General features: G+C 47.9%; 2 protein-coding genes across 2 annotated transcripts; one reads left to right on the forward strand and one right to left on the reverse strand.

The window, feature by feature from the left end:
• Window positions 1–60: 60 nt before the first annotated feature.
• Window positions 61–8,241, reverse strand: LOC121324637. The gene is made up of 11 exons (XM_041266733.1): window positions 8,199–8,241; window positions 6,188–6,234; window positions 5,535–5,699; window positions 4,997–5,118; window positions 4,756–4,868; window positions 4,266–4,389; window positions 3,817–3,955; window positions 3,599–3,700; window positions 3,019–3,105; window positions 2,263–2,408; window positions 61–1,907 (listed from the first exon to the last, which is right to left on the reverse strand). The coding sequence occupies exons 2-11, from the start codon at window positions 6,227–6,229 to the stop codon at window positions 371–373; spliced, it is 2,577 nt and encodes an 858-aa protein (XP_041122667.1). The 5' UTR covers window positions 6,230–6,234; window positions 8,199–8,241; the 3' UTR covers window positions 61–370.
• A 1,516-nt stretch (window positions 8,242–9,757) lies between these two features.
• Window positions 9,758–14,965, forward strand: cdkn3 (cyclin-dependent kinase inhibitor 3). The gene is given in 7 exon segments (XM_041265530.1): window positions 9,758–10,759; window positions 10,927–10,982; window positions 11,224–11,268; window positions 11,456–11,678; window positions 12,471–12,502; window positions 13,891–13,994; window positions 14,498–14,965. Coding segments are annotated over 7 exon segments (621 nt in total). The 5' UTR covers window positions 9,758–10,685; the 3' UTR covers window positions 14,585–14,965.
• The last annotated feature ends 1,423 nt before the right edge of the window (window positions 14,966–16,388 follow it).

Consider the following 16,388-nt stretch of genomic DNA (forward strand, 5'->3'; position numbering starts at 1 on the left):
AATATATATATATATATATATATATATATATATATATATATATATATATATATATATATATATATATATTATAATTGTCGGGATTGTGTGCTAAAGACAAGAAGTCTAATAACACAAAAGAAAATCTCTAAAAGAAAGCCCACCTTGTAACACATGAAAACATTATCAAAGGCATCAGCAGTTCACAATCAAATCCCACAACTGAGAAATGTGAATAATATATTTAAGCGAATTACAGTATAAAATTATTGCCTAAAACCCACTTGGTTTGAGGGTCCACCACATGGGATCAAAGATAATTTTCTAGGTCTAGTGTAAAAAATTTAATTATAAAAAATAAATAAAAAATGTACATCCTGATTTCCAAAGCTTACATGCTTGGGCAGCTCTTTGCAGTTTGTGCTGTGTTGCCCCAGTAAGGTTGGCAGGACAGGGACACTGTGTGCCACTCTGACCCCCCTGTGAGCTGCATGCTGGGACTGAGGCTGGGCTCCGCTCTCTCTGCCAGGGAGGGTGTTGGGGGCCCTGCAGGGGGAAGCATGCATCCTGGGGGCCCCTGAGACGTGAGCTTCAGCTGGGGCTTCGTTCGGCTCACTTGGGGTTCCAACCCCTCGGCACTGCTCTCTGTGTCAGTGGGGTCGCGGTCCCTCAGTATCCCACAGTTATTAGTGAAGCTGCTCGTGTCAGTGGGGTCGCGGTCCCTCGGTATCCCACAGTTCTTAGTGAAGCTGCTCGTGTCAGTGGGGTCGCGGTCCCTCGGTATCCCACAGTTCTTAGTGAAGCTGCTCGTGTCAGTGGGGTCGCGGTCCCTCGGTATCCCACAGTTCTTAGTGAAGCTGCTCGTGTCAGTGGGGTCGCGGTCCCTCGGTATCCCACAGTTCTTAGTGAAGCTGCTTGTGTCAGTGCGGTCGCGGTCCCTCGGTATCCCACAGTTCTTCGTGAAGCTGCTTGTGTCAGTGGGGTCGTGGTCCCTCAGTATCCCACAGTTCTTGGGTAACCTGGCCGCGGCACTCGCTCGGGCGGTTTTGGGGCTGGAGTCCGAGGAGCCGGTGGAGTGATAATCGAACACAGAGGCGCCGATGAGATCCAGATCCTCAGCGCAGTCCTCCTCGAGGCTCGGCTGCTTCCCATTCGGTGTGTGGGCTGCAGGGGACTGCCCAGTTTGCACCGCAGTTTTAGGGGAGGACAGTTTTTTGCCACCCCTGGACTTCTGGTCAGGGGGATTGCTGCTGTTGCTGCTGGAAGCAATGCAAGCATCTGATCTGTGAGAGTCCAGAGCTGTGTGAGGCTGAAGATCCCTGCCATGAAGCTGATTCTGCCAAGCCTGTCCTCTCGGACTTGGCGCTAGGAAACCGTCTCCATATCTAGAGATTAATACAAAGTAAAAAAAACAAGAATAAGAAGGGTCCCTGTGCTCAGTGCTCTCGGACTGCACCCCGCTGTCTCTGCTCCTCTCCGCGGGGTCCCTGTGCTCAGTGCTCTCGGACTGCACCCCGCTGTCTCTGCTCCTGTCCGCGGGGTCCCTGTGCTCAGTGCTCTCGGACTGCACCCCGCTGTCTCTGCTCCTGTCCGCGGGGTCCCTGTGCTCAGTGCTCTCGGACTGCACCCCGCTGTCTCTGCTCCTGTCCGCGGGGTCCCTGTGCTCAGTGCTCTCGGACTGCACCCCGCTGTCTCTGCTCCTGTCCGCGGGGTCCCTGTGCTCAGTGCTCTCGGACTGCACCCCGCTGTCTCTGCTCCTGTCCGCGGGGTCCCTGTGCTCGGTGCTCTCGGACTGCACCCCGCTGTCTCTGCTCCTGTCCGCGGGGTCCCTGTGCTCAGTGCTCTCGGACTGCACCCCGCTGTGTCTGGTGGCGCTGCTACTGTTACTGGGCTGTGGGGAGGGGGGGCTGAGGGGTCGAGCCATGACACTACGGAGGAAACAAGAGGGAGAAGAGCTTTGAGGTGGCTTTCTCATGACGAGCTTATATATATCATATATATATATATATATATATATATATATATATATATATATATATATATATATATATAAAATGAGGTTAGGTACCCAATTCCATGCCAAAAAAATAAGTGTATTCTAAATTGGCTTGTGCAGCTGTTTTATGCACAAAATAAATAACTACAAATTCAAAACCTGTACAGTGATTTATAGTCTAAACATTTATCAATGAATTGTTTCCATCAATATTACTACATTAAACTTATGTCTGTGCCTCAGCTGGGATTCTCTGGGAATAAATGATGAAGAGATCAGGAACTAACCCTCCTCCTGCCCTGCACTGCTCCGCCTGGCTCACAGCCTCCTGCATTAACTCCCTGTGCTGCGTGAGGAAGCACCCCAGTCTCCTCTCGCTGAGCTTCAGCAGGTAAGAGTCAGGGTGCTCCCCGCTGGTCCACCTGGACAAATCCTGCAAAACAACACAGATTCAACCAGAACTTTAGACACACTGCCGCCTCCTTAGAAAACTTTACCGTGGGTTTTCTGCAGTTTTTCTCATGGTTACCACAGTTTACCCTGCTCTGCCATTTTTATTAATAAGCTTTACCATGCCTCACTGTTCTTACAATGCTTGCCGATGCTTTACCAAGCTTTTACTGTCCTTTACTAAACTTTGCTGTGCTTTTACTGCAGCAAATTTTTATAAGGGGACGTCCATAATTCACACAGTAACTTTAAAAAAAAAAAAAAAAAAAAAAAAGAAACTTGCCATATGATTAATATTTCAAATGTTTCTGGATTATCTTTTTAATCTTCATAGCAGATATTTACAGTAAGGTTCAAACCCCTGATCTTCACCCTGACCCTGACTCTCAAACTCATGGGCTCACATTTCTGCTGAGAAAAATCCAATAGGGTTCTATATTTCCATGCAGTAATGCTAATGTAAACCTCAATGGCAAACTGCTATCAGTCTTTCCACCGGGGATTCAAACACACCATTGGAAAGGGGTTCTATGTATTTGTGCTGGGGACTGTAACATGTGCAACAGAGAGGCCAGCACTGAGGCTAGCTCTACCTGAATGTGTGAGAGGTAGCTGTGAATCTGGGACAGTGGAGCTGATAGGAGAGACAGCAGCTGCTGGTCCCGGCCGGGAGCGGGGTCCTGCAATACAGAGAGGGACAGGGGGGGCATTCAACCACTGCACTCTTACAAATACCAGCCCTTAGAAAAGTCTCCCACAGTAACAGCATAGCAAAGTGTAATGAAGCACAGTGAAAGCATTGGAAAGAATAGAGAGAGCATAGGGAAGTATTGTAAAGAATAGAGAGGCATGGTAAAGCACAGGGAAGCATTGTAAAGAATAGAGAGACATGGTAAAGCATAGGGAAGCACTGTAAAGAATAGAGAGGCATGGTAAAGCATAGGGAAGAGGAATAGAGAGGCATGGTAAAGCATAGGGAAGCATTGTAAAGTAAGAGCATGGTAAAGCATAGGGAAGCATTGTAAAGAATAGAGAGGCATGGTAAAGCATAGGGAAGCACTGTAAAGAATAGAGAGGCATGGTAAAGCATAGGGAAGCACTGTAAAGAATAGAGAGACATGGTAAAGCATAGGAAAGCACTGTAAAGAATAGAGAGGCATGGTAAACGTGTACCTGCAAGTGTGTGCTGGGCCACTCACTCCAGGACTGGCGAAGCACCAAGAGGCAGGAATGGAAAAGCCTGAAGTACGTCAGGTAGGAGTCCAAGAAGTCATCCTGGAGAAAAAGAAGAAATGAGGGCAGGGTTTTTAATTGTTTTAATTAATCACAGACCCTGATTAGTACTGATCTTGGACTACCTATCAGGGATCACAGAAAGCCACCGCACTTACATCATCCTGGCTGGTCAGCTGAGCGAACATGTCTCCCAGCATGCCCTGCCACTTCCAGCTGAAGACACGTTCCTCCAGGGTGTTCCTGAGCAGCAGGTGGCGCTGTGACAGCTGCTGGACACACGCACGGAACGCCTCGCTGAGAAAGAAAGAGAGAGAAACGGACACTGGACTGAAAATACGGTGAGATGAGACGGCACTTAAACATAAAACAGGTACAAGGCAAAGAAAGAAAACTACAGATTAGGAGATCCTTTAATTACTTAGTCTCAGCTCATCACCCCCAGATGAAAGAGATTTTGTAATGACGTGTACAATGCACAGAGCCGAATCGAAGGACCCTTCTATTAGGATCCTCCGAGCACAAAGGATGTGAAAAACACATTATAGGGTGACATGGGGCCTGATTCTTCAAGGTCCCCGTCCCCCCCAGGTGGTGTGGCCCCCACCTGAGCTCCTGTCTGTGAGCCCGGGGGGGCAGCGCTGTGCCGAGGTGCAGCTGGAGCTGAGACAGGCTGGAGACACAGACCCTCTCAGACTGGAGCAGCTCCATGGCAGCCTGCTGTCTCCTGCCTGAGAGACGGAGAGAGACAGACAGGTTCAGTGCTCCATCACAACTAAATGCATAGTTCTCAAGGTAAAGAAGATATAGCTAAACATGTGTGGCACAGGTCTGTATGAACCCTTACAAACAGACACCTCCATTGTTGTCTGTAGAATAAAAAAGGGATATTTTGAAGGACCTGGTTAGAATAGCAGGTACAGGGTGAGTGCGTTTCTGTCCTCACCGTAGTGCGAAGGAGACTGCAGGGTGTGTCCCGGGCTGCTCCCGGACGCGGTGTGGCTGGGTCCGGCAGTCTGCCCCCCTGCACTGCTCCAGGGTACCTCAGAGTACACAAGCTGAACCCCGACTCTGCATCTCTCTGCACTGTGACCCACCTTGTCCCTGGCACTGCCTGAGCCCCTGCAGGTAACAGCGCAGGAGCAGGTTCCTGCAGACAGGGGGTGCTGGAGCATGCTCTTCACTCTCACTGCTGCCACACGTCACAGACCTGCAGGGAGACATTCAGAAATAAAGCAATTCGAACCCGTGCAATGTTATAGTGTGGTCACGTACTGTTGGGGTCCTTTACACAGATAACTGGATTCATGGAATGTGTGCAGATGTGGTGCTGTTCACCTGTGGCTGTGTTGATCGAACAGCCCTGTGCTCTCCAGCTGCCCCTCGTCCAGGTCCTGCTGGAGCCGCAGCTGCCAGTCGCTGACCCTCCTGATCTCACACAGCGCCACCTGCAGATCGTCCTGCACAGGGGAGGACGTGCACATCAATCCATAATCCTGATCCTCAATGGGACCCCAGTATGCTGACTCATGTGCAACAGCACATTTTCTAAGAGGAATGCTAGTTTGATATTAGATCTAATTATTTTATTCTACTCTTCAAAAGGGGACCCGTGTGCCTCATCACAGCATGGACAGCCATCTCCAAACGGCTTTCTAAAACAGCTTTCCAGAGAACCCGTCCCTTTAACTAATAATCAATAAATTAGCACCAATGTATCTGTGTGTCTCAGCAGCACGGTGCACGAGTCCTGGTCTGTGCAGAGATTCCAGCTCCATATTCCCTCAGAGACACCACTGTCACCACTGTGCCTTGAAATACGTTTTTCCATTAAAGAGCCGTCATTGTCACTCCCCCACCCCACTTCCCTCCCCACCTTGAGAGAGAACACCGGTCTCCTGAGCTCCTGGATCTGCAGGCTGCAGTCCTCCCTGGTCTGGTCGATATGCTGCTGGAGGACAGCGTCCTTGTGCTGGATACTGCTCAGCTCCTGCAGGGCGCTCCCAAAGCCGGCCCTCAGCTCCGATACCATCACCTGCACCTGGAGAGGCACGAGCCCAACAAAGAGGTTCACACAGGAAAGGGACGTCAAAAACAACATAGGTTTGGAGAGCCCGATTTACAGGAGAGCCTGATTTATGTAACAGGGCAGAGGCTGGGGGCAAACAGGCGTCTTGACAACCACTGTGCACAACAGCCAGGCTCGTCTGTATTCGTGGATTTAGAGCTCTGAACCTCCTCTCATCTCCGACGGCTGGACGGAGCCCTAGACTGCAGTGTATCAACCCTGCCCCTTCCATTTATCACAAACCCCAGAGCCACACTGCTGACTAAATGACCCTTGTGAGTTGCTGGTAAGTAGTTTGTAATATTCACAGTTTGGTTTTCCATTCACAGTATAGTAAACTGCATTTTGGTGTAAAGACCTTGACGTGCCCCCCCCCCGTGGATGGCGGTGTTTAACACCGATTCACTGAGCAGAGCCACACTGTGGAGTGAAGGTGAGAGCATGGCAGCTCTGTGACGTACCTGTGAGATCTGAGAGGTCAGCTCTGAGTCTGGAGTCTTCATGGAGTCTGAGGAGAGAGGAGCCTGTTAATCCACACAGACACTGTGCTTGATGCAACTCAACTGAATTCATTCATTTACAATCACTTCCACTCCTTTAATACAAACGCTCACCAAACAGCGAGCCAGTGATCGTGGGACTGAAGAACGAGACGGGGTTTCAAAGCCCTGACAGCACCTTTAAGGAACAGCCCCTACTTACTCAGCTTCTCCAGGTAAGCAATCTTTCTGTGGTTTCAGGTGCTTGACCCAGGCATGCGTCCCCGATCACGTCTCCAGATCCAGGTAAGCAATCTTTCTGTGGTTTCAGGTGCTTGACCCAGGCATGCGTCCCCGATCACGTCTCCAGATCCAGGTAAGCAATCTTTCTGTGGTTTCAGGTGCTTGACCCAGGTATGCGTCCCCGATCACGTCTCCAGATACAGGTAAGCAATCTTTCTGTGGTTTCAGGTGCTTGACCCAGGCATGCGTCCCCGATCACGTCTCCAGATACAGGTAAGCAATCTTTCTGTGGTTTCAGGTGCTTGACCCAGGCATGCGTCCCCGATCACGTGTCCGGATTGAGACACGTCCTGAAGCAAGCTCAGCCTGTCGGTATCAGTGAAGCACACCAGTGCACTGTGAGTCACTCCAGTTGTGTGTAAACAGGAATCAGAGGTTGCTGCTGCTGCTGTTAATTGTGCACCTGAAGATCATCTTAACAATGAAAATGCTCCTGGGTTTAAAACTACCATGGGGAATACAGGGTTACTCACACCATCATTAACGAGGCAGAGCGCTCCCCTCACTGCTGCTTCTGTGCTGACAGGTCAGTCAAGGAGGACTGGAGCTGCTTCATTCACAACTCTTCATTGAACTCGTTTAATATTATGTTTCAGAAGATTTACACATTAAGTACATTGCAACAACTACTGTTACAATCATTAACCACAGACTTGTCTATACGATGCATTTTAAACGCGTGGATTATCGCAATGTGTGTTTTCAGTTTGTCGTGCATTCTGTTCCGTTAGCCTGAGCTACTTTTAAAAGCATTCCAGTCTGCATATTCATTCACTCGCCACATGTGCCCAGTACAGAGTCTGTGAATAAGAATGCGTTAGTAATATAAAGCAGACAGCATTGCTATAGACAGGGGGATTCCATGCTTACTGTAATTACTCACTGAGTCACCGCATGAAACACAACACCGTGCCCGGGACAATTAGCAAGGCCGTGTGTTTAGCGCACAAAGGCAGTTAATCGCAGTGTGATTGACCGCTCTATTATCATGTCCTTCTCTCTTTTTTTTACGGTATACTACAATGCTTCTTTTCTTCTCCGCTTTCTACAGAGTTTGTTACAGTTTGAGTAAAAAGCCATTCGATCTTCCCTATTGCGTTTCACCACCCTAACCCTATACCGCTACTCCGGGTGGAGAATGCACGCGTGTTCGGTTGATTATTTTGCATTGTGTAACTACAATCCACAATGTGTTCACTTTACAACAGCTGGATCAGCGCTGGATTGCCCTGCCCCAATGTGTTCTGAGTCTCGCATTACATGAGCAAAGGACGCCACTATAGATTCGGGGTGCACTCTTGCACTTACTGCATCGTCAGTGTGTTTAACTCAGTTGAATACAGTACAGGGAATGAACGGGTAGGGGTATTTTGTGAGTCTTACAGCAAACACGCGCACATGAAGGAAGGACATCAGGTTGCACGCTGCCTAGCAACGCGCAAAAACAAAAACACCACCCAGGCTGTTAGAATTAACATACAGAGATAAAGAATTGAGAACAATCAGCGGTAAACGCAACCCTTCTCTTCCAAGAGCGCAGCTACACAACACACACGAAATGGAAGCCTTCTTTCTAATTCAAAGTGCTCCCTTATAGTAATAATGTCAATAACAGATATAGATAAAGTAGTAGAAAATCGAAATTAATAATAATAATAATAATAATAATAATAATAATAATACGACCTACCTGTTGCGAGACTCAGCTTCAGAAATCCCTTAGGAATATTTGCTGAAACGTTTATTTCAAACTAACATTTCTCATCAGATTTCTCCGAGCCGGGTTAAACCGGCCTCAGTTCAATATAGCGGCAGTGTTGAACCCTGAAGCTCTGGGTTGTTATGCTGAGATACTGTTTGCACCACTATACCCACTCGGTACTCTCCTGTGGATTTCACCAGCTCGCTTCCAGTAGCTCTCCTCCACACAGGACACGTGTGAGTGAAGAGCAGGGGGGCAGATCCTGCTTGTATTTATTTGCACGTCTCTTTTAAAGATTCTTACTGTCTGATAATGAAGACTGCGGAATTACTGCTGCGCACAATAAGCAGGTTTTACCTCCTTCCTCTTCTGTCAGGTAGCCACGCCCACACCTTCCACTCCCTCCTCCCTGGTTCTCCACAGATGCTGCCGCCCAGTGGCGAGAAAGTGGAACTGTTACTCATGCCTTCATAGCCGGATAGGATAAAACAAGCTGACTCCTTAAGCGAATCAATTACAAATCGGACACAATTAGCGAATCAAACTGAGAAACAAATTACATTATTTGCATAGACCCTATAGCAGTCAGACATGCGCTCCTGTTTACAAACATATTTCAAAGCGTAAGGAGACGGGTTTGCATCTGCAAAGCGGTGCTTCCAGTTCTAGAACTGGAGTCGGGATTACTGTGTTGGAGCCGCGGAGCAATTGTGGAGCATTAAGAATGATTGGAGCACTGCACTGAACTGCATAGAAAGCAATCCTGTTCAGAGAACTGGAGAGACACTGAAACAGGGCTTGCAATGGGGAGGGGCGTGTCTGTCTGCCAGTAGGAGGAGCTTGTCTGTCTGCCAGTAGGAGGAGCTTGTCTGTATGCGAGTAGCGTGTCTGGAGTAGGAGGAGCTTGTCTGTATGCGAGTAGGAGGAGCTTGTCTGTATGCGAGTAGGAGGAGCTTGTCTGTATGCGAGTAGGAGGAGCTTGTCTGTATGCGAGTAGGAGGGGGCGTATCTGGCTGCGAGTAGGAGGAGCTTGTCTGTATGCGAGTAGGAGGAGCTTGTCTATGCGAGTAGGAGGAGCTTGTCTGTATGCGAGTAGGAGGAGCTTGTCTGTATGCGAGTAGGAGGAGCTTGTCTGTATGCGAGTAGGAGGGGGCGTATCTGGCTGCGAGTAGGAGGAGCTTGTCTGTATGCGAGTAGGAGGAGCTTGTCTGTATGCGAGTAGGAGGAGCTTGTCTGTATGCGAGTAGGAGGAGCTTGTCTGTATGCGAGTAGGAGGAGCTTGTCTGTATGCGAGTAGGAGGAGCTTGTCTGTATGCGAGTAGGAGGGGGCGTATCTGGCTGCGAGTAGGAGGAGCTTGTCTGTATGCGAGTAGGAGGAGGTCTGTATGCGAGTAGGAGGAGCTTGTCTGTATGCGAGTAGGAGGAGCTTGTCTGTATGTGAGTAGGAGGAGCTTGTCTGTATGCGAGTAGGAGGAGCTTGTCTGTATGCGAGTAGGAGGAGCTTGTCTGTATGTGAGTAGGAGGAGCTTGTCTGTATTGAGTAGGAGGAGCTTGTCTGTATGCGAGTAGGAGGAGCTTGTCTGTATGCGAGTAGGAGGAGCTTGTCTGTATGCGAGTAGGAGGAGCTTGTCTGTATGCGAGTAGGAGGGGGCGTATCTGGCTGCGAGTAGGAGGAGCTTGTCTGTATGCGAGTAGGAGGAGCTTGTCTGTATGTGAGTAGGAGGAGCTTGTCTGTATGCGAGTAGGAGGAGCTTGTCTGTATGCGAGTAGGAGGAGCTTGTCTGTATGTGAGTAGGAGGAGCTTGTCTGTATGTGAGTAGGAGGAGCTTGTCTGTATGCGAGTAGGAGGAGCTTGTCTGTATGCGAGTAGGAGGGGGCGTATCTGGCTGCGAGTAGTAGGCAGAGCTGATTGGCTGGGATGTTCGAATGTGAGTTTTTGAAATCTCTTGGGTGACAGCGTCAGCTCAGCAGCAGTGTATTTTGTAAGTACAGTAAATGTAAAAGATTCTCTACTGAAACACAAACTGTTTGTAAATAAATGACAGTGTGGTTGTGTTGTCCAGTTATACGATGCTTTTTTATATTACTGGGTTTAAATCGCTACCGGTAATTGTTTGTTTCAAACACGGCTTCTTAGTACAGTATTCGCTGCAACACGTCGATGTTTTTTATTAATAATTTACATATTGTTTATTCTGATTTGTATTTATGATCCAAGCTTTATTGTGGGTTGTAGTTTTATTAAATTGCAGCGAAAAGGTTTATGGATCACCAGAATTAAAAACATGATCACATGACAGTCATGCAGTCACACTGTCTCACCACCAGTGCATTCAGCTACTTGTAGAGGAAAACGAAGGAACTCGGGTAGGATCGGGCGAAGTGTCTCACCAGTAACCCCCAGCACTCTGTGCAGCAATACAAAAAACAACTGCGCTAGACCTCATTTTCATTCTCTCCAGCCCAGCCCAGCCCATGGCGATGAGAACGAGCGAATTCGACTCCTCAGACGAGGAGGAAGAGGAGCAGAGTCAGCTACAGATCTCCTGGTAACGCCCTCCACCCCTCTCACTGTCACACTCCTGTCTAACCCTGCTGCATTCTGGGTACCCTCAACTCCCTCCCACACTGCTTTCCTGTCATTCGAAGCACTCCCAGCTCTCCTTGCAGCTGCCTGGTTTTCAGTGTTCATGAGCGCCTCCCTTGTGTTTTGCAGGTTACCCCTGTTGGAAGTTGGCTGCTCCCAGTTCCTGGGAATATGTGCCCTGCCAGGTAGGATGAGGGAGCATGCCTTACTGTCTTGTTTAAAGATGTTTTAGAGAAGGAAGAAATCTAAAGAGAACCGATCAAGTGTCTGTCTGATATAGCATTAGGTGTGTGTTAGCTCAGAGTGCGGGCAGCAGGCAGAGTTCAAGTTTAATAATGTGGATGTGAATCCATCAGTTTCATTTAAATCCATGGGCTGGGATGCAAACTGACCCAGTCTCTGTTTATTTATTTATTTTTTTAACAGGGTGTAAATTTAAGGACGTGAGAAGGAATCTACAGAAAGATATAGGTAAGATCATTTCTGATTGTGTGACAGGAAGATTATCTCTGCCATTTGCTTTCACTGAGAATCCGTAGTTTTGCAATCCTGCAATCAGAGCGCACCACAGATCTGATCCGTACCCCGTCCCGATGCCTTTACTGGGGGAGCCACTGCCTTGGCGCCCTGTTGACGTGCTGGTTTGTTTGATTCGCAGGAGAGCTGAAGGCTCAGGGGGTGTAGGAGGTGTTTGTGTTGTGCACCCGCGGGGAGCTCCGTAAGTACCGTGTCCCGCAGCTCCTGGACTCCTACAGGCAGCTGGGGCTGGGTGTGCACCACCTCCCCTTCCCCGACGGGAGCGCTCCGGAGCCAGGACAATGCTGCCAGATCCTGGGGGAGCTGCAGGAGAGCCTGGAGAGCAACCGCAGGACCGTCATCCAGTGAGTACTGACTGACACAGGATCAACACTGACCCTAACACTGACACAGGATCAACACTGACCCTAACACTGACACAGGATCAACACTGACCCTAACACTGACACAGGATCAACACTGACCCTAACACTGACACAGGATCAACACTGACCCTAACACTGACACAAGATCAACACTGACCCTAACACTGACACAGGATCAACAGTGACCCTAACACTGACACAGGATCAACACTGACCCTAACACTGACACAGGATCAACACTGACACAGGATCAACACTGACCCTAACACAGACACAGGATCAACACTGACCCTAACACTGACACAGGATCAACACTGACCCTAACACTGACACAGGATCAACACTGACCCTAACACTGACACAGGATCAACACTGACACAGGATCAACACTGACACAGGATCAACACTGACCCTAACACTGACACAGGATCGACACTGATACAGGATCAACACTGACCCTAACACAGACACAGGATCAACACTGACCCTAACACTGACATCAAATCAAACCTGACCCTGACCCACACCTGTTTGAGGATTCTCAAATATTGTCAAGATTTTATTTATACCCCCCAGCCCCCTGGTTTGGTGGATGCCTTCACCATTCTCACCTTTGTGAGTTTCTCAGATCCTAAGCTGTAGATTCACTGCCGCTATGTCTAGAGTCCCTGTGCTAATAGTGTACAGAGGATTCACAATCTGTTGAGTAAGTGCAGAAAATCATTTTCAGTCATCTTGAGCGTCTTTCTAATGCTTCCCTCTTTCTTCCAGCTGTTATGGAGGTCTTGGTCGCTCTGGCTTAAGTAAGTGTTTATTTCTGAAGCCGGAGATACACGTGTCAATGCAACAATGACTGTACATAGCAGAGCCAAAGGGAAGGATGCATGTATACAACCCTTCAGTGTGTATTATAGGAAAAAAACAAATCAACAAATAATATTGATTTCACATTAAAACAGGACTAGCAGTGGTTGTGGGAGTGGCTTGCTGTAGCAATGGCGGTGGGAGTGGCTTGCTGTAGCAGTGTCGGTGGGAGTGACTTGCTGTAGCAGGGGTGGTGGGAGTGGCTTGCTGTAGCAGGGGTGGTGGGAGTGGCTTGCTGTAGCAGTGGTGGTGGGAGTGGCTTGCTGTAGCAGTGGCGGTGGGAGTGGCTTGCTGTAGCAGTGTCGGTGGGAGTGGCTTGCTGTAGCAGTGGTGGTGGGAGTGGCTTGCTGTAGCAGTGGTGGTGGGAGTGGCTTGCTGTAGCAGTGGTGGTGGTGGGAGTGGCTTGCTGTAGCAGGGGTGGTGGGTGTGGCTTGCTGTAGCAGGGGTGGTGGGAGTGGCTTGCTGTAGCAGGGGTGGTGGTGGGAGTGGCTTGCTGTAGCAGGGGTGGTGGGTGTGGCTTGCTGTAGCAGGGGTGGTGGGAGTGGCTTGCTGTAGCAGGGGTGGTGGGAGTGGCTTGCTGTAGCAGGGGTGGTGGGAGTGGCTTGCTGTAGCAGTGCGGTGGGAGTGGCTTGCTGTAGCAGGGGTGGTGGGAGTGGCTTGCTGTAGCAGTGGTGGTGGGAGTGGCTTGCTGTAGCAGTGACGGTGGGAGTGGCTTGCTGTAGCAGGTGGTGGTGGGAGTGGCTTGCTGTAGCAGTGACGGTGGGAGTGGCTTGCTGTAGCAGTGACGGTGGGAGTGGCTTGCTGTAGCAGTGACGGTGGGAGTGGCTTGCTGTAGCAGTGACGGTGGGAGTGGCTTGCTGTAGCAGTGACGGTGGGAGTGGCTTGCTGTAGCAGTGGCGGTGGGAGTGGCTTGCTGTAGCAGTGGCGGTGGGAGTGGCTTGCTGTAGCAGTGGTGGTGGGAGTGGCTTGCTGTAGCAGTGGTGGTGGGAGTGGCTTGCTCATTGGGTACTGTCTGTAGCCAGTGGTGTAGTCTGAAATTTGAAGGTTCTGCAACGCCACTAAAATACAGATTCTCTTAAATAAGAATTAAACAAATTCACATTTTATTTGCATGCTGAACTTCCAGTAACACATATAATAGGCAATGCATTCATCTATTTTCTACAAGTGTTTATATAGTGTCTTTCTCCATCTTGTCAGAGTGCTTTACATTACGTGTGTGTGTGTGTGTCAGTGGCACGACGATGATCTCTGAGCTGCTTGTAGTAAACAGCACCAGGACTGTGTTTGCTGGGTGCTGAAGCAGAGTGTTTTGTGTTTGGTTCAGTTGCTGCCTGTCTCCTGCTCAGCCTGTCCCACTCCCTCAGCCCAGAGAAGGCCATCGAGCTCCTCCGAGAGCAGAGGGGACCCGGAGCCCTTCGGACAGTCAAGGTGAGTCTCCATACAGGGAGTGTGTGTGTGTGAGAGTGACTCCAGTCAAGCCAGTCTCTGTGTGTGTGAGGTAGTGTGCGAGTGTGTGTGTATGTATGAATGTTAGTTAGTGTGTGCTTCTGTGAGTTGGTTAGTGTGTGTGTGTGTCTCTGTATGTGAGTTAGTGAGTGTATGTGAGTTGGTTAGTGTGTGCGGCAGGCGTTCTCAAAGTCAAGGTTGTGCATTAAGGCCCCTTCCATATGTACCAGCCACAGTGCATCGCATTAATGGCTGTTAGTAAGTCTCAAATAAGTCACGATGTTAATTTGAGCTCCTACAATACCGTGTGTACACCTCACTTATTTTCACAATACACTGCACACTTTGCAGAGTGACGCTGCAAACATGTCTAGTGACTTGTCTGGAGTGTTGTGCCCACAAAGACATTTTTAGATCTATTTTATTGTGAAGAAATTGCAACAGAAATTAAAGAATGCCTTTTTTTCTATTTTTTTTTTTTTAAGCAATACAACTTCTTGCATGAGTTCCGGGAGAAGTTCACAGAACACCAGGCAGCAGAGGATTCAACAACAAGATCTGTTTCAAGATAAACATTTAAAACAGAAAAGAACTGTGGTGGGACCCTGAGACACACATTGATGTCTCTGTGTGAGTGGGAGCGAGTCCGGGGAAAACGATTCCCTAGAGTGGGCGAACTCATTTGTCTTTGGCCTCGACTGATAGCATCTTTTCGTTTGTGGATTTGTTGCATGCTGTTCTTGTCACGTGATGACAGTAAGGGTGGGATTGCAGGATGGGGTGCACTTGGCTGAATGCTTCTAATAATTCAGAGCTCCTGTTTTGTTTTGCTCTTTTATTATTTTTCCAGGGAATGGTGCGGCTCTGTCTGTCACATCTATTTATAATATAGAATTACAGTCCTTTTAGATTTTTTTTTTCTGTAGTTTTTGTTGGAAGAATATAAATGCTATTGGCTGTGTGTGTATATATATATATATATATATATATATATATATCTATAATATATATATATATATAATTAATTGTGCCAACCCTCATATTATCTGGTAATTTACATTAAGAGACCAACTTATTAATGTATTGCCGTTGGAGTATTAATTATTATTTTTTATGTAATATTGTTTTTTTCAGAGTAGTCTTTTAGTGTATGCACGTTGTTTTGCAACAAGATTATTGCTGTTTCTATCTGTCTACTACATTCTCCCTTAGTACCCAAAGCGGTGGTCGTTGACCGAAACCTTCTGGCCACTTGCTCACTCCCAGGGCTAAAATAACAAACCTGCACCTGTACCTGAAACTACGTACTGGAAACTCAAACTGAGCGGATATTGTCCACATGGGTCTCATGATAACAGCATTCCTAAAATACAACAACTTGAAAGATTTCTTCAGAAAACTATATGGGATGCTGCACCATTAAATAGCTGAACAGGCCTTGGACTGTGTCAGCACTTCACCTTGCTGCTAGTATAGATGAGTCCAAGATGCACAGGGGCAGGGGCACCCTATCTTGCTGCTAGTATAGATTAATACAAGATGCACAGGGTCAGGGTTACACTCTCTAGCAGGGGCACACTATCTTGTGAGCTACAGAGAATGGTTGAATTGTGAAGAGTCAAGACACAGGGGCAGGTTAATCATGGTGGTGTTTTTTTTTTACATGCAGAGAACACACTAAATGCAAAGACAAACCAGGAAATTGTATTTATTTATCCAGGGCAGTGTGCTTGGTAATGATCCCAAAGGAAACCAGAGTGCAAACTGTATGCACAGTACATAAACAAATAGAAAGCACAAGGAAGCAATTCTAGAAATGTTCTAGTACATCAAACCACATAGCACCCAAAAGCATGACAGACTCGGGAGGGTGGGGGTGTATAAATATCACTCTAAACACACAAGCACTTTCTTTTAAACCTTGCTGCTACGTGTGGTCTCCAGCTTTGACATTACACCACGTCTGTTCTAACAGGAAGGGTTTTGTGACACAGCAGGCTATGCTCCCAGCAGCTGGACGTGGCAGCCCAGTGCCTGAACAGTCTGATCTGTACGCTGCTCTTAGTTTAGTTTCAGGATGTTGCTCGTTCGACGTCAGTTAAACCAGGAAATGAGAACTGGTCCAGTTCACTTAAAACTTGCAATATTATTATTACTACAAATTTAAAAGGGATTGTCACCACAAATCAGTAAAAAAATATTATTTGTGACAAATCAGGAATTGCTGAGTGCAGGTAAAATATTTTTACATTTTTACCTTCAATCCCAAAGTGCACACTCCCACTTCTTATCAAGCTGCTGGATTAACAACTTTACCACATGATACTATAATAATATCTATAAAGCCAGTTTAATTCTAAAGAACATTTGCGACTG

The sequence above is a fragment of the Polyodon spathula genome, chromosome 12 (genome assembly GCF_017654505.1).
Source record: "Polyodon spathula isolate WHYD16114869_AA chromosome 12, ASM1765450v1, whole genome shotgun sequence".
NCBI classification, from domain to species: domain Eukaryota; kingdom Metazoa; phylum Chordata; class Actinopteri; order Acipenseriformes; family Polyodontidae; genus Polyodon; species Polyodon spathula.

Bases quoted from the DNA above. Each gene is read 5' to 3' on its own strand.
- LOC121324637 (XM_041266733.1), bottom strand. From the start codon at position 6,229: ATGAAGACTCCAGACTCAGAGCTGACCTCTCAGATCTCACAG. The intron at 3,106-3,598 runs GTACACGTTTAC...TCTGTATTGCAG, and splicing joins GGCCCAGCACACACTTGCAG to GACCCCGCTCCCGGCCGGGA. The intron at 2,409-3,018 runs GTAGAGCTAGCC...GTTGTTTTGCAG, and splicing joins GCTACCTCTCACACATTCAG to GATTTGTCCAGGTGGACCAG.